The 27,874-nt window shown below is 40.4% G+C and overlaps 1 protein-coding gene, 1 non-coding gene and 3 pseudogenes across 2 annotated transcripts; all 5 read left to right on the plus strand.

Annotated features, from left to right (window-relative positions):
• Positions 1-4,364: 4,364 nt before the first annotated feature.
• On the plus strand, positions 4,365-7,761 carry LOC122142004. The gene is made up of 4 exons (XM_042751204.1): positions 4,365-4,606; positions 4,711-4,882; positions 7,075-7,208; positions 7,388-7,761. Exons 1-4 carry the CDS (start codon positions 4,390-4,392, stop codon positions 7,615-7,617), a joined length of 753 nt encoding a protein of 250 aa, XP_042607138.1. The 5' UTR covers positions 4,365-4,389; the 3' UTR covers positions 7,618-7,761.
• A 3,601-nt stretch (positions 7,762-11,362) lies between these two features.
• Positions 11,363-11,566, plus strand: LOC122142105 (annotated as a pseudogene).
• Positions 11,567-12,074: 508 nt separating this feature from the next.
• On the plus strand, positions 12,075-12,170 carry LOC122142053 (annotated as a pseudogene).
• Positions 12,171-22,529: 10,359 nt separating this feature from the next.
• On the plus strand, positions 22,530-22,694 carry LOC122142049. Its single transcript, XR_006158308.1, has one exon. It is a non-coding gene; the product is annotated as a U1 spliceosomal RNA (small nuclear RNA).
• A 633-nt stretch (positions 22,695-23,327) lies between these two features.
• Positions 23,328-23,435, plus strand: LOC122142111 (annotated as a pseudogene).
• The last annotated feature ends 4,439 nt before the right edge of the window (positions 23,436-27,874 follow it).

Here is a 27,874-nt window from a genome sequence, read left to right on the forward strand (position 1 = left end):
TACCTGATCATATTTTCTCTGGGTTTTTGAGAGTGGTTTCAAAAAACACATGGTTACAACGTCCAAAAAAAAAAAAATCTAAGACAGAAATCAAGTGTCGAGAGCCCAACTAAAGCAAGCCCAAGACACGGATCTCTAACATGGTTACTTCAAATGAAACAATAAATCAACATCTAAACCTTAGTTAATTCTCAATAAGATCTTCTGTAGACGTCTGACAGAAATAAAGTCAGTCTGGTTACTAATAAGTGGAGCTAGTGATTCTGTTTGTTAACAGCAGCTATTCATCACTAAAGCTCAATCAGCACTTAATTAATCACTTGATTACATAATTGCAAAGTTTTAAAACTTACATGGTTTAAGTAAAGGCAATCTGTTTACTTAAACGGTTTGAGTTACTGTGACTTGTCAGGTTTTACAGTGTACAGAGAGAAGATAGGAAAGGGGCAGCCGAGGATTTTAAAGAGGACAAAACAACAATTTTATTGAAAAATATAAAAACAGATTTTAGACTGACGGACGTTTTTAAATCCATGCATCCTAATAATGCGAGCTACACCTGGTTCAGTGGTGATGGTAAGAGAGCCTCCCGCATTGATTATATTTTTATCAGAGACTGGTCGTTAATGGATGCTAGATCAACCCTCTTTTCTTTTCTGACCACACTATGCTTTCTTGCACTCTATCACTTCCCCCCTGGTGTGACTACAGGCAGAGGTCTTTGGAAGTTAAACTATTCCATGTTAGAGGATCAGGATATAGTGAAAGAATACAGAGAGCAGTATAACAAATGGCAGACTTTACAAGACTTTTTTTGATTCACGAGCACAGTGGTGGGAGATGGTGAAGGCAAGGACCAAGAGTTTTTTTTAGCTGGGTGGGAAAAAAGAAAAAGGAAAGAGAAGAATGGTGGGACTGCAAAAGCGTTTACAACGTTACTTTTATCTTCACAATCAAGGTTTTGATTTTATCGATGAAATTAAAGAAGTAAAAAAAGAAATGTTGGAATTGGCTAAAGTTAAAAGCAGAGGAGTTATTCTGAGAAGTAAAGAGAAGGAAATAGAGAAGGGAGAGAAATGTACAAGGTATTTCTTTAAGAAAATTGTTAACAGAGGTGGAACGATGGTAAGTTTGAAAGATAAAGGAGAAGACATTAAAACAGATACAAAAGACCTTTTAAAGGTAGTTGAGAACTTCTATGAGGAGCTGTATGAGGAAAAGAACAGCAATCATAGTATTTTAAAGGGGTGGTAAAACACGATTTCACTTTTCTAACTTTAGCTAGTGTGTAATGTTCCTGTTTGAGCATAAACAACATCTGCAAAGTTACAACGTTCAAAGTTTTAAGCAAAGGGAGATACTTGCTTTTAAAGAAATCCATTTCTAAGGACTACAGCAAACGGCCGGTAGGGACTACACGACATTCCTCCAGGGTTTCTGATGTCACTAAGCCCAATATTTACATAAACCCCTCCTCCGAGAATATTAAATAGGGGGGGGGGGGGGGGGGGCCATTTTATATTGCTGTGGAGAAGAGTTGTTAGTAGGCTGGAGTGTCGTTGCCGCGATGCCGACGAAACGCTGTTATTTTCATCCGGATTGCAGGTCCACTTTGTTCAGCCTTCCTAGGGACGGGGAAGTTAGGGATCAATGGTTAAAATTTATTTTTAACTCGGTCCCTCATAATTATTACCCAAATCTCGGTCTCTGTGCTGCACATTTTACGGAGGAAAGCTTCCATAATCTTTGCGAGTTCAATGCAGGATTCGCCCAACGGCTTGTCCTAAAAGATGGAGCAGTTCCAACTTCAAAAACAGAAGCTGTTTACGGGCCACAACCTGTAAGTATGATTTATTTTTCGTCGATGTGTTTTACTGTAATAGTTTGTATTGCTAATTGTACGTTGTAGCAAGGAAGTGAACAAATGACAACGCTGTTTGACTCTGCAAACCAGTTTGTTAAATGCTCATTCATACTTAACGTTATCTGACAAACACCTAACGTTACAGACTTTTTTTTTTTTTAATCTCAACAGCGAACTTGGAATTAGTGTATATTATTCTTTGATTAGAGCTTTTATGTATTGTTTATCTACATGTTTGTTTTTCTGCAGGCATGCTAAACACGGTTCTGTGTTTGATTTGGCTACTATAGTAAAGCCAATGTTAATGTTCGTTTTGGGTTAATAGTTCTTGCGACAGATATTTGGCTATAATTGTTCTAAAAATACAAAAGTAACGGTTCCATTCAGTAGCGATTACTATAGATCCGCCGTCTTTAATAAAAAAAAATCCCTTTGAGGACTGTAATATAATTTGTTAGAACAATTATATGAAATTCTTGCTTATGAAGCTTTTTTTTTGTGGTCTAATGATTATTATCCAGTAATTCATTTTTTTCTACTCTTTTACATGTCAAATGTATGTTTGAAGCTGTAATTTGATCATTGATTACATATTGTCATTATTTCTTACAGACAACATCTCAGCAGGGTTCGAGTTCCCAAGAGTTCCCCACTACATTTACACTTCATGAAGTTGGATGTCAGTCAGACCCTATAGAGACTGAAACTGTAGCCACAGAGATAAAGCCAAAGATGCGATCAGTGGGCACACAACTTTCAATGCATACATCAATCAACACCCAATTAACAAACAAATTAAATAAATACATAAAATAAATTTGTTTTACTTTATAATTTACAATACTAATAAATATTACATATTTTTTATTAATTATAATTGTTATACCGGCTACTGAAAATTAGGTGTATTAGAAAGTGGCTTATGTTTCTCACTGTAAAAAAAAATGAAATAGCATGACAGATGGTTATGAGTAATTGTATTTTTTAATTTTTTTTGTACTTGTAGGCATTCAGGCAACATATTATGGTCATGATGTGGGCACCCAAACAACTGACATGTTTCCTGATGTGCAGCTGTCTTCAACACCAGTAAGGGGCTCAGTCTTCAGGCCCAGTAAGAGACCTCATCTGGTGTTAGATGAGGAAGAAGAATCAGAATTAAATGTCGAACCCAATGATTCCACATAACCCAGATTCTGTTGTCACTGAAGAATCAGAATTGGCGTAAGATATAAATACATATTTACACACATTTTTACCAATACATTTGTGTTTAAAAAATATATATAACATGAAAGCAACTTCCTAATATTTATTCTTTTTATATTGCCTTAGGATAGATCCACAGCCCGACCACAGCGATAACAAATACATTGTTTTTGTCCTGTCCAGTTTGTAAGACAAAGTGTGTTGTCCAGAGCAGACGAAGGGGGACTTTTGTTGCATTCACCCAGCTTTGTGAAAAGTGTAACTACCACAGACAGTGGCAGAGCCAGCCCATTGTAGGGAGTACCCCACTTGGAAACCTGCTATTGTCTGCTGCAATGTATTTTACCGGTGGATATTTTAAACAACTTGAGAAGGTATTACAATTACAATAAAATTCACAAAAAAGTATTGTGTTGTTTCAGTATGTATGTACTGTATCAGTGTTATTTGATTTCTATGTTAATAGATTTTCAAGGCCATGAAGCTCCAGATGATGCATTTTGTAACTTTTAGGATTCATGCCAGGAATTTCATAGAGCCTACCATAATACACAAGTGGAACCAAGATCAACTGAATCTTATAAGACAGCTGCAAGAGGGAGGAAATGTTGCTGTGGCTGGAGATATGTATGCTGACACGCCAGGTACGTTTAAAGTATGTAAAAAAATTTACTCTGTTTATTTTATAGTCTTTGAGTTTTCATAAAATATTATGATACTGATGTCTCAGTAATGTTCTATATATGATTATGATGTTTACAATAGGACACTCAGCCAAATTTGGCAGCTATACCATTATGCACATGGAAACCAACAAAATTCTGGATCTTCAAATAGTTCAGGTTAGTAATTCCTAAGCATTTAAAAAAAAAAAAAAAAATTGTTACACTTTCTTTAATCTGTTATTGTTTATACTCTATATTTGAAATGTTGTGTACCCAACAACAGAGCAACGAGGTTGGTGGCAGTTATCATATGGAAAAGGAGGGATTGAAGCGTTGTCTCGGTAAGCTGGAGTCTAATGGTTTAGCTGTTGACTACATAGTCAACGATCGCCATCCGCAGATTCAGAAGTACCTGAGGGACCGCAATATCACTCAGTTCTATGACATTTGGCACTTTGAGAAAGGTAATTATTTATCTTTGTATTATTAATCAAATACAAAGTTGATTCTTGTTCAATTAATTGTTTAACTGTTCAACCTAACTTGTAAATTTTTATTTTTGGGGTAATTTGATTATCTTGAAATAATGATTGTACAACCAAGCTTTTACTTTGTACAGATTTATCTAAGAAACTTGACAAACTTTCAAAAATGAAGGACTGCGAGGTGCCGAAAAAATGGTTGCACAGCATCAAAAACCATGTTTATTGGAGTGCGATTTCCTCTGAGTCTGGGCTAGAAAAGGTGGCGAAGGGGAATTCACTGCAGAACCACATACAAAATGTACATGTTCATGATAACCACCTCTTCCCCAAGTGTGAACACCCAGACAAAGTTTCCAGGGATCCAAAAAAATGGTTCCAACCAGGAACTGATATACTGACTGTATAGAGAGAAAAATGACAATAAAATGACAGTAAACTAGTAAAATCTTGAGATTTTCTTCATTTTATTTTATCTGTTTGGTTACAGGATCAATAGCGCTCCATAAAGTGGAAAAGCTATTATACAACAAGAGAGTTCTCAAGGATATAGAAAAGCTCAGCCACCACTTTCAGACATCATCACTGGAGGCATTCCACAGTCTGATTTTGCGTTTTGCCCCAAAGAATGTGACTTTCCCTTTCATAGGAATGTTGTGCAGGTAATAATCTTTAACATATTCAGTAATATTTATAAACCTTGTTTCTAACATTTTGTTATGGAAATGTTTTTTTATTCATTATTTTATTAATATTAATGATCTTTCCCTATAATAAATAATGTTCTTTCCTAATAAGGTAGAAAAAGGTTCAATAGGTTAGGAGCTTTGCCTGGGGCCCTATGTTATCTATGTTATAAGTAGCAGAGATATAAAGAGGTAGAAAGCCTCCCATCTTGGCGAGCACTCTCACATTCTCTTGACTGACTGTGCGACTGTGAGCCTTTCTTGCGTTTTATAATCATTGATTGAACATTTGTCTCTTATTCTGAATTGTTTGTTTATTTGTCACAATACAGTCTACACTGTAAAACCTGACAAGTCACAGTAACTCAAACCGTTTGACTAAACATATTGCCTTTACTTAAACCATGTAAGTTTTAAAACTTTGCAATTATGTAATCAAGTGATTAATTAAGTGCTGATTGAGCTTTAGTGATGAACAGCTGCTGTTAACAAACAGCATCACCAGCTCCACTTATTAATAACCAGACTGACTTTATTTCAGTCAGATGTCTACAGAAGATCCTATTGAGAATTAACTAAGGTTTAGATGTTGATTTATTGTTTCATTTGAAGTAACCATGTTAGAGATCAGTGTTTGCTTTAGTTGGGCTCTTGACCCTTGATTTCTTAGATTATTTTTCTTGGACGTTGTAACCATGTGTTTTTGAAACATGTTTGTTATAACTCTAAAAACCCAGAGAAAATATGATCAGGTATTGGTTGTTGTACAGCATACTGGTGATGACAATCAATTATGGAGCTGTTCAAAATCTTACTAAATAGGTGTTCTATAGTTAGTTCAGTTGATTACAATGAAAGCCATTCAAAAAGTCAGTGTTTTTTTCATAATCAGTTAATATAAAGGACTTTCCAAACAGTTTGCTCTTCTATGGTGTCAATTAGTCACACACAGACATCAATAATCAGAATATGAACCTCAACATTGGTTACGAAAAAAAAAAAAAAAAACATGCTGAAATGCATGCTGGGTACTATTGTAGTACAAAACTCATCCATGGCTCCCAGCATGCTCTGCTGCATTGTTTTTTTTTTTTTTATGGTCACCATTGTTGAGGTTCATATGCTGATTATTGATGTCTGTGTGTGACTAAGTGACACATCAATCCAACTAATTACACAACACCTATTTCGTCAGAGATTAGACTCCAAACAGTTCAATAATCAATGATTATCATCACCAATATACAGTATAACAACCAACATCTAGGTACAGGTTAGATAAAAAAAAAATGCTAACCTGAATGCACTGTAAGTTGCTTTGTATAAAAGCAGCTTCTAAGAGTGTGAGTGTGTGTATAACACCTGATGATATCTTCTCTGAGCTTCTGAGTTACAACAAATGGTTACAACAGCCAAAGAAAAAACTAAGACAGAAATCAAGGGTCAAGAGCCCAACTAAAGCAAACACTGATCTCTAACATGGTTACTTCAAATGAAAACACAAATCAACATCTAAACCTTAGTTAATTCTCAATCAGATCTTCTGTAGACGTCTGACAGAAATAAAGTCAGTCTGGTTATTAATAAGTGGAGCTGGTGATGCTGTTTGTGGGGTTGTTTAATCAGATCTTGAGAGATTAAATGTATTTTATTTCAGTTTTATTTTATCTAAGGCTGTGTCTGAAGTCAGTTGTAGTTCTTGTGTTTCTCTTTTCTTCAGTGATTCTGTTTGTTAACAGCAGCTGTTCATCACTAATTCACAATTATCACTCAAATAATCACTTAATTATTTAATTGCAATGTATATCTTCTTTCAGTAAACTCAACTGAATTAAGTTCAGAGTACTCATAACTGTTAAGTTTTAAAACTTAAATGGTTTAAGGCAATCTATTTCCTCAAACGGTTTGAGTAAACCCAACTTGTCATGTTTTTAAGGATATTTGTTTACACAAAAGGTTTGAGTTACGTTACTTGTCGGGTTTTACAGTGTGTTAGTTTTAAAACTTAAATGGTTTAAGGCAATCGGTTTCCTCAAGCGGTTTGAGTAAACCTAACTTGTCAGGTTTTTAAGGATATCTGTTTACTCAAACGGTTTGAGTTACGTTACTTGTCGGGTTTTACAGTGTACTAATCTTTTCATATTTTATGGATTGTGCAATGATTACAGGCTGTATCTTGCAGCAATGCACTATAATGAAAATGCTAACCGTGAGCAGGCAACAACAACTGAAGGACAGGCTGTGTATAAGTTCAAAAAAGGGGAATGCACAGCAAAGCCAGTGAAAATAGAACCAACATACAGTAAGTTGTAAAATGTTTTATTAACAATAATATTAAAAAAAAACTATAATAAAATAAATATAAGCTTTCAAAAAATATTTATAAATATTACGCAAATGTTAATTATAAAACAAAAGTAAATTATTTATCAGTAATTATGTAAAACCATAGAGTGACTCAGTATTCTGTTTTTTTTACAGACTATGTTGATGACCTTATGAGCCTTCTGATACATAAAGTCTTTGTGGACCCCAAGCCATATGCAGAAGAGCTGCACGCAATCCCCATTCCACCTTCTCTGTCATCACAGTATGAAAAACCCTCCAAAGAAGAGGTGATTGCCCACCGTGTGTCACGATTCAGTCGAGGGGTGGCCGGAACCCAACATACTGTCCCGCTGGATCAGGAAACTGTAGGCGGATCCGGTTAACAACACATGATGGGATGACAACCCTCACACTACGTCCTAGGTAGCCCCAGCACCAGCTGACAAAGCTGCGATAGGCCAGATAACGGAAACGCCTATGGCAGGAATAGAAAACCTCAATATTGTATATAAAACCAGTGGTATATTGGAAACATGTATATGTGATGTGAAAATGTTATTTTGATAGTTTTTGTCTTTGTATAAAATGTCTTGTGTAAATATATTTTGTATCTGTTGTCTTTTATTTATATTATTTTACACAACATAATTTCAAAAAAATTAATAAATACTTACTCCTCTTCATTTCGGCGTCTCACTGGTCCATAGTTGGCTCTGTAAATATTATTAATATTTTGTAAAGTATACGGATTTAAGCAGTTTGGTTCAAAACCTGGATGCTCAACCATACATGTAGGAGGGTCTGGAACCTCCATCATTCGTTTTACAACCTAAACAGTAATGTAAGACGATGAGTTTAAGCTATGTTCGCCTTTTAAATATGAAAAAAGAATTATACAGAACTATTAACACATTATTCATAATATTGGGACTAGCTTATTACACTACCTTCTGTATTTCTTTGCAGCATTTGTTTTCCTCTTCAGTTGGCATTTTTGCACAGTTATTACATGTACACCTAATAAAATATTTTTATTTTTTTAAATAAAAAAGGTTCTTGAATACACTTTTGATAATAAACAAACACTTATTATTGTTATAAATTAAACATCAACTATTATAATTAGTACAATTAAATAACAACGTATCTAAAAAGTATGAGACAACAACAACAAAAAAACATACCATTCTGAAATGTCGTTTAACAGCCGTTCTTGAACAGGTTCTGCTCGATCATCTTCACTAAAATTTTCTGGGTCCGATTCGGGCTCAAATTGGTATGGTTTTATTGAAGCCATTGTTTCTAATACCACCAAAGCACAGACTACTGTTAAAGGTAAGGGGCGTGACGTTTCCGAAAAACGTGCACTAGGCGGTTAGCGAATCACAACACAAAGGGGCAGCTAACCAATCTGAGCCCATTGCTATTTTTGAGGGACTGGCTTCACAGAACCCGGAAACCATCAGACCGTTTTACAAGGAGGGACAGAGCAGTGTAGAATAAAGGTAAAATATATGAAAAATAATGCAATTTTTAAAAAAACGAAGCATGAACACATGTTATAGTGCACCCCACAAACACAATCAAGCCTTCGAAAAAATGTGTTTTACCACCCCTTTAAATGAAATTCTAACCTTTGTGGACAAAACAGTAAAAGATAGTGGTATTTTAATAAACGATTTTAACCTTGTGGAGATGGATAAAAGTATCAAAAAATTCTAAAGGGGTAAGTCTCCTGGAGCTGATGGTCTTCATTTAGAATTTTATTTGACATTTTGGGACATTTTAAGACAAGACTTATTGGCAGTTTTTAATGACTTTGACAACCTCGATCGACTTTCGGACAGTTTTAGGATGGGTATAATGACATTATTACACAAAAAAGATGACAAGACAGACCTGAAAAATTGGCGGCCCATAACTCTTTTAAACTTTGATTGTAAACTTTTTAGTAAACTTTTAACAGGACGGATGTCAACAGTTTTAGAAGACCTAATCCACCCAGATCAAGCCTGTGCAGTCCCAGGAAGGAAGATCACGGACAGCCTCGTACTGATAAGAGATGCTATCTGTTATGCGAGAGACAGAAATATTCGGTTGATAGTGGTAAATTTAGATTTTGAAAAAGCATTCGATTGAGTCTCGCACCATTACTAGTTCCAAGTTTTGGAAAAAATGGGGTTTCCTGGGAGATTTTTAGCTTGGGTGGGATTGCTGTATAGGGACATAACCAGCAGAATCTTAGTTAATGGGAATCTTTCAAAAGCGATAAATATACGCAGTGGGGTCCGTCAGGGCTGTCCATTATCTCCTCTTCTATATGTGGCTTGCATTGAACCTCTAGCACAGGTCTTGAGAAGGGATCAATGGATTAATGGACTGACCATACCTGGGACTGGGGGACTGACTGCAAAGACTGTTTTATATATGGACGACATGAATCTTTTGTTTACGGATGTTTTATCCATACAGAGGACTATGGATCTAACAGAATGGTTTGGGAAGGCATCTGGAGCCAGATTGAACAGAGACAAAACCCAGGCACAGTTTTATGGTTCATGGGAACCTAGAAAGATCGCTGGATTAAAATTTAACATTCAAAACACAAATTTAAAAATATTGGGGGTTAAATTTGACAGAGAGGGGGGTGGGAGTGGAAATTGGCATGATGCAATTGGGAAAGTAAGGAAAAAATTGGCATTCTGGGGACTGAGACAATTGACTTTTGAAGGAAAAGTTTTAATCATAAAAGCTGTGATTTTACCCTTGTTTTTATTGTTATGTTCTGTTTTTTCCCCCCTAGATCTTTTCTCCTATCCCTGGACCGAGCCATCTTTTACTTTCTATGGGGGTCGAAGTGGGAGAGGTTAAAAAGAGAAACAGTAAAAAAAAAAAAGCGGAGGAAAAGGCGTACCAGACCCTTATTTGTTTTTAGGAGCCAAATATACAGCACTCCACATAAAGTACGCTCTGACCCCATCCAGACAAGACAAAACAGCAGCCATGACTCGATTCTGGATGGGGTCCTTTTTAAGATCCCTTAAAATTTTATCAGTAGACTTGACGACACCCCTTGCGTTCGATCAACCCCCCTGCATACAATTTTATAAAAAAGTTCTTAAAGATTTTTAAGTTGGAGAAAGAAAGTGAGACAGTTTTAACTAATCACCACTCTATCCTCTCTTGTGTGCAGGAACGGGAACAAGTGTCTTCAGTGCGCGGGCTCACCATGGGTGAAGCCCCAAAAGTTTTGCACAATGTGGCCCACCCAGCTCTTCAGAACCGACACCGGGACTTGGCGTGGATGATTGCCCATGAGATCCTCCCGGCCAGGGCAGTGATGCACTCCCGAGGCATGTCAAAGATTTCCATCTGCCCACGGCCTGGGTGTGGCGCACCAGAGACTGTGAGGCATGCTCTGGTCCCCAGCAATTCCCGTACCTGCCAGCAGGGGGGGTCCCAGACTACCTGATGGTCATAGGTGGGGTGAGCCAAGAAGAAATGCCAGCACACCAAATGGTGGCTCACCCTCAACTGCATCAAAGATGCCATTTGGACCTCCAGAAACCTGTTGGTAGGGAAGCGCATGCAGCTGTACATTGTACAGCTGGCAAAATCAAGGCTGCAGGACTACACCGCATGTCGCCATTCGGACGTGGGGACCAGAGCTTCACAAGGAAAGGTTCCCACGGCCACGAGCCCTGACTGCCCTTAGATGCTCCTATTACATCATGGGTGGAGCAGCGGTGCCTCGGTTTAAGAGGATCTCCTCTGGGCACTGAAGGGCTGGGTCCTTGGGACTGGTTTTGGAGAGCTGGGGTGGATGAAAAAAATATTTATAATGTTTATAAGGACACACCCGTTCCTATACAATAGATAGAGAGAGCTTTTAAAGTGGTTTTACTGACACATGTTTTATGTTCTTTTACCTCATTACCTTTCTTTTAAACTTTGTGTCTTATTGTTTTATCCTTTCATTGATTGTTTTAATTTTACAAAATATTGTCCTTTGAAATATTGTTTACACAGACTCTGATGACATTCAACATTGTATTACTTCACTTTTGACCCAATTGCATTTATTGTGCTTCGTGTCTCTTAATTGAAGTGTACTTCATGTGTGCTAAAATGGCTTTTAATGAAACTGTGACAATAAAACTATGAAAAAGAAAAAGAAAATCTGTTCTTATCAGTTTAATATCTGATACATCCCCTACCCGGGGACTACATATTAAATTGATTTTTGCATCACCGAGCTGGAGCCGGGGCTTGCTCTGTCCACTCCACGCATTGGCCTGGTATTGCAGTGTCTCCAGGAACGGTGTCCTTCCCTTTTCAGGGATTGCTGCTTATTGTGACGAATAACAGAGAAAGGAATGAGGGCTTTGTCCTGGCTCTCCCTGAGGTCTGCCCTTGCAGATGCCGTGGTTGCTGTTTTATTGAGAATTCTCCTCTGATGCACCCACCTGAGATCTTGGAGTCTTTCACTAACGAGCTGATGCATCGAATCAGGTGTGTTTGGTTAAAGGGAGTCATCTAAAACAGATGACAACCGATTCAGATCTTCGAGTCTCTTCTAATGAGCTGATGATCTGAATCAGGTGTGTTTGATTAAGGTGACATAGAACACATTCATGCAGTGTTGGGGGGCCTCCAGGAACACGGTTGGGAAACACTGATCTAAAACAAAGGTTGGGAAGCGCCAGCTCGTGCCAACGCTTGGCAGTTTGCAGGCCCGTAACGGAAGGCAGCCGTCCTTCCTTTGCTAGGGGCAGGGAATCACCGTTGATGAGGACGGTAGAGATGGAAATGGTACCTCTGACTGGCCGCCTGGGCCTTCATACTTACCTGGCAGGGGAGACACCATGATCAAGAAGGTGATCAAGAAGACTGCATAATTAATGGTAGTGGGGGACTGCGTTCACGCTCTCCCCTGAAAGTGCTGATTGAAAAAAGCAGATGGGTTTTCCCTCCTGATCCTTTTTTTATAGAAAGTGTTTGTTCTGGCTTACTTTTCGGGTTCTCAATGATCCAGAGAGCTGTTCAGAATGAGGACTTCTGTCATACGCTTGGTATGGGTTGTGCTTGTGTGGAGAAAAAAAAAAAAAAAACTTGCGCTCTTGAAAAATCAGCCCCTGGTGGGTGGTTTAGTTCAAATTTCTCACAGACCACTCTTTTCAAGTCGATCGGACTGACTGTTGCCGAGCTGTAGCTGTTTTCATGATTGTTTGGTTGTCCTTTTTCATTTTCTTTTCCTTTTTTTTCACCTTACAGCGCCACCAAGTGGCCAGTCACAGCGCCCTTTCTCTCCTGACCACAGACTTAGCCCGTGCATAGGCGTGCCCATTTTGGGTGAAGTGATCTCATTCCTCTCTGGAGTTACAGCCATTTTTGCAACCTGGGCCGTTTGGGAGTTACGAGCGATGCCGTACTCTCCGCCGCAGCAGAGCCACAGTCGGGCCGATCGGGGCGAGGCTTGGTGACGTTGCAGACGGGGGAGGGTCCTACCATCCCCCAGCATTTCAGGTCTCCCTGACTTACTAAAGCCGAGATGGGCGTGGACATGTCCCGCTTCCTCCCCACTGCACCATAGCAGCATCGCTTCTCGGCCTTATATCTACGGCAAGGTACAGAAGAGATAGATTCGGGGTGTGGAATGGACAAAGGCAGTATCAAGTGTTACTCAACGAGGACCCAGCTGGTTTTCAAGGTTATCATCATCCTCCGGCCAGTTTTAAGATTGCAGGGGTAAGGGGATACATAGTGTATTCTGGTCAGCCTCAATATTGTAGGAGATGTCAGGAATTTGGACACTTGGAACACCAATGCAATATAAGATGTCTGAATTGTAAAGATCCGGGTCATGCTGCTTCGGAGTGTCCAAAACCTAAAGTGTGCAAAGAGTGTGGGGCTACTGATCATCTCTTCAAGACATGCCCAAAACGGAAAAGAATGTATGCCAGTGCAGCAAGAGGAGAAGAAGGAAGAGACCTTAGGCCCATTGAGGTTGTTATTAAGAAAATACAGGCATACCATCGAGCTTCTACTGGCCAAAATGAGGAAGTAAGCCATATAGGTTCACCCACAGATACAGAAATAATGGAGGGTGTGAGAGAGGTTTCAGCAAGGAGCTCTGTTTCAGGCCTTGTCCTAGCTGAGCTAACGAATCCAGCCATTGAGGAGTCTGAGAAAATGGAAGAGGGAGGGGGGTGAGTTACAAGATACAGTGATTCCAGACACATTCCAGCATAAAACCAATACTTCCTGGGGTGACAGAACTGAGGATGAGAAAGAGCAAGGAGCTGAAGAGTCTTGGAAGTTTGATCTTAGGGCAAATAAAAGGAAACGAGGAAGAAAACAAGATAGAGATATTAAATTTGTTTAGTGCACTGGATCATCGGATGGATGATGAGGGGTCTTCGGGCTTACCTGAGATTGCGGGTGTGTCATCGATGCCTAGATCCCCGATAGTGCCTCCTTTATCAACATCGGAGGAGGAGGTGGAGGTTGTGGAGGCAGGGTTGCTGTCTGGTGGTTACCTATCGAGGGAAGATGTGGAGTTTTTTATAGGGACCACTGGGTTCATAGAAGAGACAGACAAGGGGAAAGGAAATGGAAAGAAAAAGAAAACATTACCTGCTGATCTTCATAAATGACGGATTTGAAATTTGTATCCCTCAATGTGAGAGGTCTGAAAGATGCTGGAAAGAGGGGTGCTTTGTTTTTTTCCTTGTTATCCATGGACTTTGAGGTGGCATTCCTACAAGAGTGTCATCTGAAAGGTGAAGAAGATACAATAACTTTCACTAAAGAATGGACTGCTGGGGTTTCATATTGGAGTATTGGGAATGTACATTCGGATGGGCTGGGGATTGTGTTTAAGGATAATGGATTTATGATAGAAAACTATGTATCACTGGTGCCGGGGAGATTACAATGTTTAGATGCACGATGGGGTGAGTATAGATTTCGCTTTATTAATGTATATGCACCCTGTGTTAGAATTAAACGATTGGGTTTTTTCAAAAACTTACCAATTTTGTGGGATACCAATAGATGTGTAATAATGGGAGGAGATTTTAATATAACTTTGGATAGTTTGGAAAAAAATGGGGAAGTTGACTTTTCAGGGATTTATTTAAAAAAGGAATTAAAAGAGCATTCCTTACAGGATGCATATAGGAAAGGTAATAAAGACGATTCAGGGTTTACATGGGGTAATACGAGGGGGAATAGAGGTAGACTAGACTATTTTTTTATAACACAGGGGATAGAAATAAAAGAGTTGAGGATTTTACCATGTTGGTGTTCAGATCACGAAATGGTGTTAGTCACAATAGTAAATAATGAGGTAAATATGGGTAAGGGTTATTGGAAAATGAATATTTGTTTACTGGAAGATGACATCTTTAAAAAGGAATTTAAAGATTTTTACAAATTATGGCAAGAGTTTAAAGTGGGGTATGTATCACTTTTAGAATGGTGGGAAGTGTTGAAAATAGAAATTGCTGGTTTTTGCATAAGATATACAGAAAAGAAAAGAAGACAGGAAAGAAAGGAGATCTGGAGGGACAATAATAGATTACAAAAAATAATGGCAAATCGAAATGGAGGGTTAGAGGTGAGAAAGGAGGAAATTGCGGAGATAAAAGGGAAAATTAAAAGGTACTAGGAGTTTGCATTTTTAGCAAAGATAGAAGAAAGAGAAAAAAGATGAAAAAGGAACTAAATATTTTTTTCAAACAATAAAACAGAAACAAAAAGGGGAAATAATTGATGGGTTTATGTCAGAAAAGGAGAGGTTAAAGGGAAAGAAAACATATTTAAGTATGTCTGTGCCTTTTATAAGGAACTGTTTTCTAAAAGAGAGGTAGATGGGAGGAAGGGAGAGGAATTATTGGGAGGTATAAAGAGAGCTTTATCCGAGGAACATAGAGAGGGAATAGAAGGTGAGATTAAGGAAGAGGAAATTAAAGCAGCCCTTACTTCCATGAAAGGAAATAAAACACCAGGGGGGGATGGGTTGCCTAAAGAGTTTTATGGGTGCTTCTGGGACATAATAAAAAGAGATTTGGTGTCGGTATACAGGGAGGTGTATAAGACAGGTAAGCTAATTGGGTCTACGGGCACTGGGGTTATACACTTAATCCACAAGAAAGGTGAAAAAAAAATATTAGAAATTGGAGACCAATAAATGTATTAACAACTGATTATAAAATTTTAAGCAAATGTTTAACAAATAGGTTACGGGAGGTGATGGCAGTATTAGTGAACCCAGATCAAACTTGTGGGGTTAAGGGAAGGTCTGGCTTTTTGAATCTATTACTCATAAGAGATATCATTAGCTGGGTGGAGGAGAGGGATCTGCCTTTATGCATACTGAGTCTAGACCAGGAGAAAGCCTTTGATAGGGTTAATCATGAATTTTTATTTAAAGTGTTAGAGAAAATGAATGTTGGGGAAAGGTTTATTTCATGGGTAAAGGTCCTATATAATAAAGTATATAGTAGGGTGAAGATAAATGGGTTTTTGAGTGAGCCGACTGAACAAAGGGGTGGAGTGAGGCAGGGATGTCCACTGTCTCCATTGTTATATGTCTTGTTTATAAAGCCTTTGGCAGAAAGAATAAGGAATGAGCAACACATTGAGGGAGTACACATTCCAGGAGGTTTGAGTGAACAGGTAAAAGTATCTCAGTATGCAGACGATACAACTGTATTTATATCTACAGATAGAGGGCTGGAGAAAATTGTACAAATATTGGGAATGTATTGTGCAGCTACTGGCTCGGCCATAAACCATGCCAAATCAACATTAATGTATTGTGGAAAATGGAAAGGAAGGAAAGAGGTGAGGTACATTTTTTTGGTGTGTCCTACGGGGATAAAAATTTTGGGGGTTAAATTTTATCATAAAGATTCGCAGAAGAAGTGCAGAAAGCTTAGCATTACGGGGAAGGGGTTAGTAGTTAAGATAGACCTGTTGTCTAGTTTGATTTACTTGGCCCTAATCTTTCCAATTCCTACCAAAAGTAAATTAATTTTGACTAGGTTGGTCTTTTCATTTATATGGGGAGGGAAGTACGAACCTTTTAAGAGGGAACAGATGTACCTAGAGGTAGAAGAGGGAGGTAGAGAGGTGGTGTGTATTCCTTTAAAGTTAGAAGTACTGTATGTTTGTTTTTTATGTAAGATACTAATAGACAATGTGCAGCATAAAGCTACGTATTTTGTAAAATTGTGGGCAGCTTTGCCATTAAGGAAAATTGTTCCCTTAGACAATAGAGGACCAAAGGCTGAGAGTAGACCTTGGCAATATGAAAAGTTAATTTTGTTTTTAAGAGCACATCCTGGGTGTATAAAGGAAGAGTTACTAAAAAATCATAAACAATTATATCAAGATTTAAAAGTAAAAATGGTAGTAACACAAAAAGCAGAATTGAGAAAGAAAAAAATTAAGTGGGAATGTATTCAACATAAAGATTTAAGTAATGAGAGGAAGGATTTGAATTGGCTGGCAGCATTGAATAGATTGCCGGTGAGAGAAAGATTATATAATCAAGGATCCACATGTATTAGAAGTTGTCCTAGAGGTTGTCCATGGGTTGAGACTCTGCAACATGTTTTTTGGGAATGTTATTTAGCTCATTGTTTTTGGAAAAGAACACAACAATTGTTAAGGTTAGTAATAATAGATATTGTTTTGAATCCTGACTTAATTATAAGAGGAGAAGGGTTGGTACAGTTTAAAAAAGGGAAAATAATTTGGTGCATAATAAGTATTGGTAAAGAGATATTATGGGAAGAAAGAAATGCTCAAGTAAAAAAGAAAAAAAGAAGGTAGAACATCAAAACAGTTGTGGTATGAGTTGAAATACAAAGTGTTAATGGAAACTAAAATGTGGAAAATAAGGATGGAAAAAGAGAAATACATGTTTTTGTTGGGTGAAGTGGAAAAATATTGTAAATAAAAGGAAAAAAAAATCTGTTCTTATCAGTTTAATATCTGATACGTCCCCTACCAAAAAAAAAAAAAAAAATAAATCTGTTCTTATCAAATGGACACTTCAAGAGAAGAGACTCCGTTGCCGACCATGATGGTGCGGCTGAAAAATACTGTCAGATTTCAAGTGAAGAAGGAAGCTGAAATGGAGATTAAGAAGAGGTTTGGACGGGATATTGTCGTTGTCTATTTTTTAAGAGGAGTTTTTGGAATTCCTGCATCCCTGATCTTTTGTCTTCAGGATTTATCTTCTTCTGGGTTCATGGACTTGACCTTTTTTCAACTGAGAGACTGTGTTGCCTTTTTTGAGGAGTGGGAAAAGATAAAAGATCACTGTTTGCTGAGGGGTCTGCATCTTCATCCAGCCTTTGCACAGGATTATTTACCATTGGTGATCCACCTTTACAACCCCTTTGTGGAGGATGGAGATGTTCTAACTTTTTTGGCAAGGTACTGTGAGGCTGTGAAAGGGGGGGAACGACTGAAGGACCAGTATGGCATCTGGAATGGTAAGAGATACTTAGTCAAGCTAAGGGCTGATCCAGCATCCCCTGGGGGCCTTATCCACCCCCCGGGGTCCTTTTTCATCGGGTCCAACCGAGGCTTCCTCCATTATCCGGGGCAGCCGCTGTATTGCAGAAGATGTGGGGCTCGAGGTCACATTAAGACTGACTGTACTGGCCAACGTTGTCGCTTGTGTGAGTCAACAGACCATATTGCTTCAGCTTGCACCGAACCTAAAAGATGCAGCCTATGTGGTGGGGTGGACCATCTGTTCTGTGCATGTCCAACCAGAAAGAAATCCTTTGCCAGCCTCTTTAGAGAAGGTCATGACCTGCAGGTAGATCTTGAATCTCTGCTTACAAGCTTACCTGCAGAGATGGAGAGCCAGGAAGCAGGACCTTCGAGTGCAGATCAGGGGGCAAGAGAAACAAAAGGCTGTAGGGGTGAAGTACTGGGCAATTCCAGGGAGGAAGTGAGAGATGAGGAGAGTGTGCGACAACTGGCGCCATCCCAGGAATGGTCAGAGATAGATGTGACAGAGGTGTTATCTGGGATCTTTGAGTCTCAGAGAGATCTGACAACTAGGCCCATGAACTTAAGGGAAGGGCAGTCTGCTTCAGTAGGAGGAGAGAATCGGCCTCAGCAGGACGATGTATCAAGTGAACCGATGGAGGTAGCACAAGGACAACCTCGACGGCGGCTCACTGAGGACACCGAGAGCCAGGAAAGGGAGCGCAAGTGTAGTAGGGTAGGACTTTTAAGCTCATCTCTTTTACAGGAGCTAGCTCCTGTTCAGGACTGGGAGAAAGTGGTCCAAGAAGAGGAGATCCCTGGGAGGGTGGAAGTGGAGGCTGAAAGGGAAAACGGATGTGGAGCAAAAGAGGGGAGAATTTGTGAAAAGGGCCATGTGGCCTTGGGAAAACCTGGGAGGGGAGGTTTAGAAGAGAGGGAGGATGAGGGGCAGGATGACAAACAAGTGGGGGAATGGGCTGAGGTACTCACAAGAAAGGGAAAGGGGAGGGGAAAGGGGATATCAAGAAGGAAGGAGAGTATCTAAGGTTTTATTCAGGAAAATTTTTGTTTTGTGTTACATTAATTAGCAATTATTTTAATGGGTTGTTTAAGAGTGGCTACTCTGAATGTAAGAGGGATCAAAATGCTACAGCGAAGGACTGCAGTCTTTATTTCTTTAAAAAGGTTACCTTTTGATGTTTAATTTTTGCAAGAGTGCCATTTACAAAGGTACAGTGATGTACAATTATTTTCTGTGGGATGGGGGCTGGGGCCTTCAGTTTGGGGAGTGGGAAATGTGAGGGCGGATGGGGTGGGGATTTTGTTTTACTCAGGGGAGTTTGTGATTGAATCCACTAATGTGATTAGGCCGGGGAGGGTGATAGTGGCGGATGTCAGATGGAGGGGGGTGGCTTTTCGGTTTGTGAATGTTTATGCGCCGAGTAAGTTAGGAGAAAGGGAGGGTTTTCTAGATGACCTAGCTCCCGTCCTCTTTACCAACCGGTTGGTGGTTTTAGGGGGGATTTCAATGTGTCACTAGACAATGCTTCTGGAAAGGACTTAGCGCAGCTGGTGACAAATTTTTCTCTTCGGGATTCATTTAGGTTAGTGGGTGGTTTAGAACCAACCTATACAGGTCCTTCTCAAAAAATTAGCATATTGTGAAAAAGTTCATTATTTTCCATAATGTAATGATAAAAATTAAACTTTCATATATTTTAGATTCATTGCACACCAACTGAAATATTTCAGGTCTTTTATTGTTTTAATACTGATGATTTTGGCATACAGCTCATGAAAACCCAAAATTCCTATCTCAAAAAATTAGCATATCATGAAAAGGTTCTCTAAACGAGCTATTAACCTAATCATCTGAATCAACTAATTAACTCTAAACACCTGCAAAAGATTCCTGAGGCTTTTAAAAACTCCCAGCCTGGTTCATTACTCAAAACCGAAATCCTGGGTAAGACTGCCGACCTGACTGCTGTCCAGAAGGCCATCATTGACACCCTCAAGCGAGAGGGTAAGACACAGAAAGAAATTTCTGAACGAATAGGCTGTTCCCAGAGTGCTGTATCAAGGCACCTCAGTGGGAAGTCTGTGGGAAGGAAAAAGTGTGGCAAAAAACGCTGCACAACGAGAAGAGGTGACCGGACCCTGAGGAAGATTGTGGAGAAGGACCAATTCCAGACCTTGGGGGACATGCGGAAGCAGTGGACTGAGTCTGGAGTAGAAACATCCAGAGCCACCTTGCACAGGCGGGTGCTTTTGAACCATAAAAGCGGCAGAAGCGCCTGACCTGGGCTACAGAGAAGCAGCACTGGACTGTTGCTCAGTGGTCCAAAGTACTTTTTTCAGATGAAAGCAAATTTTGCATGTCATTTGGAAATCAAGGTGCCAGAGTCTGGAGGAAGACTGGGGAGAAGGAAATGCCAAAATGCCTGAAGTCCAGTGTCAAATACCCACAGTCAGTGATGGTCTGGGATGCCATGTCAGCTGTTGGTGTTGGTCCACTGTGTTTTTAACCAGGGAAAGGGTCAATGCAGCTAGCTATCAGGAGATTTTGGAGCACTTCATGCTTCCATCTGCTGAAAAAGCTTTATGGAGATGAAGATTTCGTTTTTCAGCACGACCTGGCACCTGCTCACAGTGCCAAAACCACTGGTAAATGGTTTACTGACCATGGTATTACTGTGCTCAATTGGCCTGCCAACTCTCCTGACCTGAACCCCATAGAGAATCTGTGGGATATTGTGAAGAGAAAGTTGAGAGACGCAAGATCCAACACTCTGGATGAGCTTAAGGCCGCTAACGAAGCATCCTGGGCCTCCATAACACCTCAGAAGTGCCACAGGTGATTGCCTCCATGCCACGCCGCATTGAAGCAGTCATTTCTGCAAAAGGATTCCCGACCAAGTATTGAGTGCATAACTGAACATAATTATTTGAAGGTTGACTTTTTTGTATTAAAAACACTTTTCTTTTATTGGTCGGATGAAATATGCTAATTTTTTGAGATAGGAATTTGGGGTTTTCATGAGCTGTATGCCAAAATCATCAGTATTAAAACAAATAAAGACCTGAAATATTTCAGTTGGTGTGCAATGAATCTAAAATATATGAAAGTTAAATTTTTATCGTTACATTATGGAAAATAATGAACTTTTTCACAATATGCTAATTTTTTGAGAAGGACCTGTACATGGAGAAATAATAGGCAGGAGGCATCACACCTGGATTATGTTTTTTTTTACCTGACCATATGAAGGTCATAAATTACATCCAACAGCCTATGTGGTGCACAGATCACTGTTTGGTAGGAGTTGGGGTAGAGGTAGGGGGTTTGAAGAGAGGCAGGGGAGTCTGGAGATTCAATACCTCCTATTTAAAAGATAGAACTTTTTACGAAGTACTTCAAAGGTTGATAGCTGGTTGGAAAAACCTGAGGGGTCTGTTTGATTCACAAGCAGCTTGGTGGGAGGGAGTGAAGGAGAGAGTTTCTCTCTTTTGCCGTTGCTGGGGGATTGCAAAAGCAGAGCACAAACGTGCTCAGATCCGCAAATGTTTAGAGGAGCGCAGCTGTTGTGGTCTGAGGGAGCATTGAGTACTGAATACTCGTAGGGTGGAACAGAGCAGTTTTCTACAGGGAGTCATAAAAGACTTTTACAGGGGGGGGCTAAAACCTTCCTGTTGTGGCCAAGAACCCAGAAACGTTTGGACGAATTGGATGAGTGTTGCGTAGTTCTTTCTTTTCCACAGTACGGAGACAGCAGCAGCGCAGCTGTATTGAGGGCCTACGAGGAAGGGAGGGAGTAGAATACTCTGTAGAGGGAATATTGCAGATAGCTGCTGGTTTCTACAGGGGGCTTTTCAGCAGTAGGGGTTCTTTAAATCCAGCGTCTAGGGGTTTTCTGGAGGGGTTGATAGATGTTTTGGACGGAAGAAGGAGAGTGTTGCAAATTGGAGGCCAATAATCTTTAACTCTTCAGGATTATAAAGTAGAGTCAAAGCTTTGTACTCATTTAAAAAGGATAAGGCTCCTGGAAATGATGGCCTTCCAGTTGTGGGGTTTTATAGAGCCTTTTGGAGTTTGAATCTAGCCTTGGTGAGGGACATCATCAGCTGGGCAGAACAACGGCAGCTACCTTTATCTATCTTAAGTTTGAACCAGGAGAAGGCATTTGATAGGGTAAATCATGCCTTTCTAACGTCAGTCCTGGAGCGATTAAGGTTTGGTCCAGTTTTCAGGGCCTGGGTAAAGTTGCTGTACACCCGAGCGATGAGTAGAGTTGGGGTGAATGGATTTTACTCAGAGTTAATCGAGCAGCAGGGAGGGGTAAGGCAGGGATGTCCCTTGTCCCCCCTGCTCTACATTCTGTCACTGGAGCCCCTTGTGACGGCACTACGAGCGGCCCCGTCCTTGACGGGTGTGCATTTGCCTGGTGGTAGGGGGATAAGTGCAAAGGTGGCTTTTGTGGTGGCAGACAGAATCCTGCAGCGGTTTTGTGAGGTCTCTGGAGCTCGGATAAATGTGAGTAAATCTTCTGCAATGTTTGTAGGACAGTGGGCAGGGAGAACAATTGTGCCAGATGGATACAGCCTGTGTCCTGATGGGATGAAGATTCTGGGCATTCGATTTTTCAGGAGAAATAGTGCACAAGAGAATTGGGGGGCTAGGTTTAAGGTTGTACAGGCTTTGCTAGGGGCGGGGATTCACCGTTGATGAGGACGGTAGAGACGGAAATGGTACCTCTGACTGGCCGCCTGGGCCTTCATATTTACCTGCCAGGGGCGACACCATGATCAAGAAGGCGGTTCACCCAGGGTGAGGCTCGTCCATTGTACTCCGGCCATGCTGACCCCTGCGAATTCCCCAAATGTGGGAATCTCCACTGCATAATTTATGGTAGTGGGGGACTGCCCTTCGCGCTCTCCCCTGAAAGTCCTGGTTGAAAAAAGCAGATGGATTTTCTCTACTGATCCTTTTTTATACAAAGCGTTTGTTCTGGCTTACTTTTCAGTTTCTCAGTGATCCAGAATGAGGACTTCCGTCATATGCTTGGTATGGGTTGTGCGTGTGTGGAAAAAAAGAAAAGAAAAAAAAGTCACTTCAACTGGTGGGCGGTTTAGTTCAAATCTGTTGCCGAGCTGTAGCTGTTTTCATGATTGTTTGGTTGTCCTTTTTCATTTCCTTTTCCTTTTGTTTCACCTTACAGCGCCACCAAGTGGCCAGTCGCAGCGCCCTTTCTCTCCCGACCACAGACTTAGCCCGTGCATAGGCGTGCCGATTTGGGTGAAGTGATCTCATTCCTCTCTGGAGTTATAGCCATTTTTGCAACCTGGGCCACACGACCTTCGAACGTTTGAGGGCCTCTCACCAAGGTGGATGGAAATTTCCACTTTTTTGTATGATTATTGACCGTCAGACTCCAAAGAATCTTTCTGTGCTGCTTTGGTTCGGACTGGGCCAAATACCTGGTGTTGGTTTGCAAAAGAAGCTCTTCTACAACATTTCACCAGAGCGACCAGCCAATTCCCGTGTCCTGCTTCCTCCCCACTGCACCATAGTAGCATCGCTTCTCGGCCTTTTGGCTAAGATCAAGTGTAGTATCAGTTCTTATCTGTTCTTAAGAGGATAAAGTAAGTGAAGAGGAGAAGGAGTCAGATGAATCGACCCCCTCCTCTTTGGAAACAGCACCTGATCTAGAAACTGAGCAAAATGCTTCAAACAGTTTAGGCTGAACAACTCTAGATTGGTTACCAAATGCTCAGTTGCAGAAAAGACCTGCGGGGTCTCCTCTGTGTCAAACAGAGGAGAAAAAGTTGAGGTCCACCGGTTTAAGTAATGAGGAGGGAGACAGGGTGTGGCCCTCAGCCTCCCCGAATGAGGTTTCGTTTCTGCAAATACAGCTAAGAACGTCATCGCCAAAGGAGCCGCAAGAGATTTTCTCTGCGGATCCTAAGGCGGTGGGCACCCCCCCCCCTCCTGAAAAAAATATTATCTCTATTAGAGAGGAGCAGGTGTCACAAGAGACTTTTTGATTTAAATAAACTTTGTAGTCTTTTAAATAAAATGTTTAGTTCCTTTTTAAGCTCATGCTTTTTTTACCTAATTTATTCATCATGGCCCTCACAATTTCGACAATAAATGTAAGAAGTGTGAGGTCCATGGTCAGAGCACATAATATTTTATCCTTTCTAAAATCTCAAAAGTCAGATTTTTTTTACTACAAGAGTGTGCTTTACCTTTTTTATCTAGTTACAGGAGGTGGGAGGAGCTTTGGACGCCGGGACCCTCCATATGGAGCGGGTCCAATTTTAATAAAAATGATGGAGTGGCGATTTTAATAAATAACCCCCACATCCTGGTGAAGGGGAGCACGGTGGTAAGAGATGGGCGGGCTATTTTAGTGAATATGACCTTTTTAGATAGAGATTTTAAAGTTTTAAATGTGTACGGTTTTACAGGTAAAAACGATAGGTATGAGCTTTTAGAGGAACTGCAGTCCCACATGCTGGGGAGGGAGAAAAAGACTACCGTTCCGGCTTTGCTACCGTTCGGACATTCTAGCTTACTGCTCTGTGCTTTGCTTCTTATTTCTGTACTTTTCTCAGAGTTTTCTAAGATTTTTACTTCAGCAGATCAGCACAGTGCTCAAACAACAGATTTTTGGCACAAACACTAAAACTAAAAACTCTTTGGGACTGGAATTGTACTACAAAAAGAAGACTTTGCCTCCCACTGCCAGCAGCTTACATTCCGGAGACGGGAACAACAACTGCCTACATTCAAACAGAAGAGAGAGAAAATGCCTCCTGTTGAATATACTTGTTGCATGAACTGCTGCAAGCTTCTACAGTGGATTGTGGTCGTCATGGACCCTCTCAGCATACAGCCGATGAGTCCCATGAATCTTCTGAATCTCAACAGTTTATACCAAACGTAGAGGAACAAGCCGAAACTGATCACTACACTAATCGATGGCACAAACAGGGAGCGAGACCCAAAGGAACACGAGAAATCAGATTGTCACGAGTTTCTCGTATTGCTGCCGTAGCATCCTCTACCCCAGATTCGACTATGACAAGGCTTGTGAATACTGGTATTCTACCACCCCCTATACATCTTGAGAACAGATTTGAAGCATTAATGAATGCGGGTGAGGAATCCACAAATGTGATTAAACATGTATCGGATCAGCCAGCAGCTAACAGTGCTACTAACAGGCGTTTAAGGTTAAGCAGACAGCGGCATTCAGCTCAGAGCGCAGCCGAGCCCAGGACTCTGATAGTGGGTGACTCTATTATCAGAAACATCAGTAGCAGGACTACAACAACATGCTGCCTTCCTCAAGCAACGGCTTCTGATGTGAACAAGGAACTTCAGAACATTCTGATGAAGCACAAGACCGCAAATCGAATCATCATCCATGTGGGGAAGAATGATACTCGGAAAGAGCAGTCAGAACTCCTTAAGAAGGACTTCAGTGAACTCTTTGAAACACTTCAAAGACTCAAAGTTCAGTCGTTCATCAGTGGACCACTTCCAGCAAGGGGAACAAATATGTTTTCACGGTTGCTTGGGCTGAAAAACATGGCTAAAAAGATCTTGCAATATAAAAGGAGTGAATTTCATCGACAACTTCAATCTGTTCTGGGGCCATAGACAACTGTTTAAACCGGATGGCCTCCACCCTAACAAACTTGGAGCTAGAGTGCTTAAGAACAATATCTACTTCTCCTTACGCCATCCTTCAACAGAGTATGTCAAATCATTCAGCACACACACACCAGGTCCGAGTCATCATGTGGTTGACATATCCCACAAGGACACTGATAACACCATCCAGCCATAACAAGCACTGCTCATGGAAACTATCCCGACTGAGCCCTGCCCACAGAGCTCATCACAGACAGACTGTGATGTATCAAAACAGATACAAGACTCAGCACCCAAGGACGACCTTCTGGAAAACAGCCAGGGAAGCCAGGGAAGCCAAGACAACATATCACAGTCACTGGAAACACCAGAGACACAGCCCCTCTCACCGGACACATTATCCCTCTCTCCAGCATCTCCACTTCTGTGCTTCTCACAGAAAATGGAGGAATTGGTGTATGCTGGGACTAAACTCTCTCACTCATTCGCTGCAAGCCCGCAAATATCACCAAAAAAACATCTGCTGTAGGTGAACCACCAAAGCCTGTGGGCCCTGCTCCTGTGAGAGCTCTCCGACCGCTGCAACAACGCCAGGGCCCAAACCCTCCATCTGCTGTAGGTGAACCAAAAAACAACTGATAGCAGCTCTCAGTGATATGTGTCGGGTCCCCGCTATAATAGCAGCAACATTCACAAATGTTTACAGAACAAGCGGGAACCCAGTGTGCCTGTAGCTTTCTCTATTTTAGTTTAATCACGTGATAGAAAGTCTAAGGTCTTTTCAAGCTCAAGGGCAAACTCATCTAATCTGCGGCCTATAATGCATCAAACTAAGATTGATGTAAAGACACAAAGTACTGCCATCAAGTTAGCATTTTTAAACATTCGCTCACTAAAAAATAAATCATTTCTAATCAATGACTTTATAACCACAAACAATCTGGATTTTATGTTTCTAAATGAAACATGGCTACAAGACAGCTGCAGTGCAACAGTCCTCAATGAAGCAGCCCCTCCTAACTTTACTTTCATGAGTGTCTGCAGGACTGTTAGGAGAGGTGGAGGCGTAGCTGCTCTATTTAAAGATGTCTATCAATGCAAGCAAGTGTCATTTGGTCAGTACTTGTCTTTTGAATATCTAGGGATTGTGCTGAAAGGTGCTCCACGCATTCTGTTTATCATTATTTACAGGCCTCCAAAAAATACTCTCCAGCCTTTGTTGAAGAGGTCACAGAAATGCTATCAATGATTTCCTCAGAGTTTGACTGTTTTTGACTATGACTATTGCAGGGGATTGCAGGGGATTTTAATATTCATATAGATAATGCAGAAAACAAAATTATAAAATAAATGATAACGGTTCTAAACACTTTTGACCTGATTCAGAATGTGCATGGACCCACACACAAAGGTGGACACACTCTAGATTTAATCATCAGTAGGGGTCTAAACATTTCATCCATTGTTATTAAGGATGTAGCACTATCTGATCACTTCTGTATTTTCTTTGATATATTGATCTCTGCTACCACTGAATCTAGATCAGTCTCTGTCAGAAGGAGATGCATTAACGAGAACACTAGTGTGTGGTTTATGGAGGCTATATCTCTAACACCAAGCATTTCTGCAGACTCTGTTGATATTCTCCTTGATTCCTTTAACTCAAAAGTTAAGAATGTTATAGATGATATTGCTCCAATAATAGTCAGTAAGAAAACAAACAGACAGAAATCAGTTTGGAGAAGATCAATAGCTGTTCAGACTATGAAAAGACAATGCAGAAAAGCCGAGCGGATGTGGCGGAAGACGAAACTTGAAATTCACTATAGCATCTATAAAGACAGCCTTCATGCTTTTAATGTGAAAATAGCCACAGCTAGACAGAATTTCTTCTCAAACCTTATAAACAGTAACTTAAAACAACACTTGTACTCTTTTTGCCACTGTTGAGAGACTGACAAACCCCCCAAGGTCAGATTCCCAGTGAAATGCTCTCAAACAGCAAATGCAATGAGTTTGCTTCCTTCTTTTCTGAGAAGATCATTAATATCAGGAAGGCGATTAGCACATCCTCCAGTAATGCAGAGGTCAGACAGATCTGGACGCAAAATCAAAAAGATACTATGTCTATTTTTGAAGCAATTGATAGCAAAATTTTGGAAGAAATAGCAGCACCTAAAATCGTCAACCTGCTATTTTGACACACTTCCCACATCTTTTTTCAAAAGTGTGCTTAACTGTTTAGAAGCAGATCTCTTAGAAGTGGTGAACACCTCACTTCTTTCTGGGACATTTCCAAACTCCCCTAAAAACTGCAGTTGTAAAGCCCCTCCTGAAAAAGAGCAATCTTGATAACACCATTTTGAGCAATTATAGACCTATATCTAATCTTCCTTTTATAGGCAAAATTATAGAAAAGGTAGTTTTTAATCAGCTGAACAAATACTTAAACTCAAAGG

This window comes from Cyprinus carpio, chromosome B23, assembly GCF_018340385.1.
Source record: "Cyprinus carpio isolate SPL01 chromosome B23, ASM1834038v1, whole genome shotgun sequence".
Taxonomy (NCBI): Eukaryota; Metazoa; Chordata; class Actinopteri; order Cypriniformes; family Cyprinidae; genus Cyprinus; species Cyprinus carpio.

What these genes read in the sequence shown, in the direction of transcription:
- LOC122142004 (XM_042751204.1), top strand. Translation starts at nt 4,390, where the DNA reads ATGAAGGACTGCGAGGTGCCGAAAAAATGGTTGCACAGCATCAAAAAC. An exon ending in AAAAAAATGGTTCCAACCAG is followed by an intron (nt 4,607 to 4,710) that starts GAACTGATATAC and finishes GTTTGGTTACAG; the next exon opens with GATCAATAGCGCTCCATAAA. An exon ending in GAAAATAGAACCAACATACA is followed by an intron (nt 7,209 to 7,387) that starts GTAAGTTGTAAA and finishes TTTTTTTTACAG; the next exon opens with ACTATGTTGATGACCTTATG.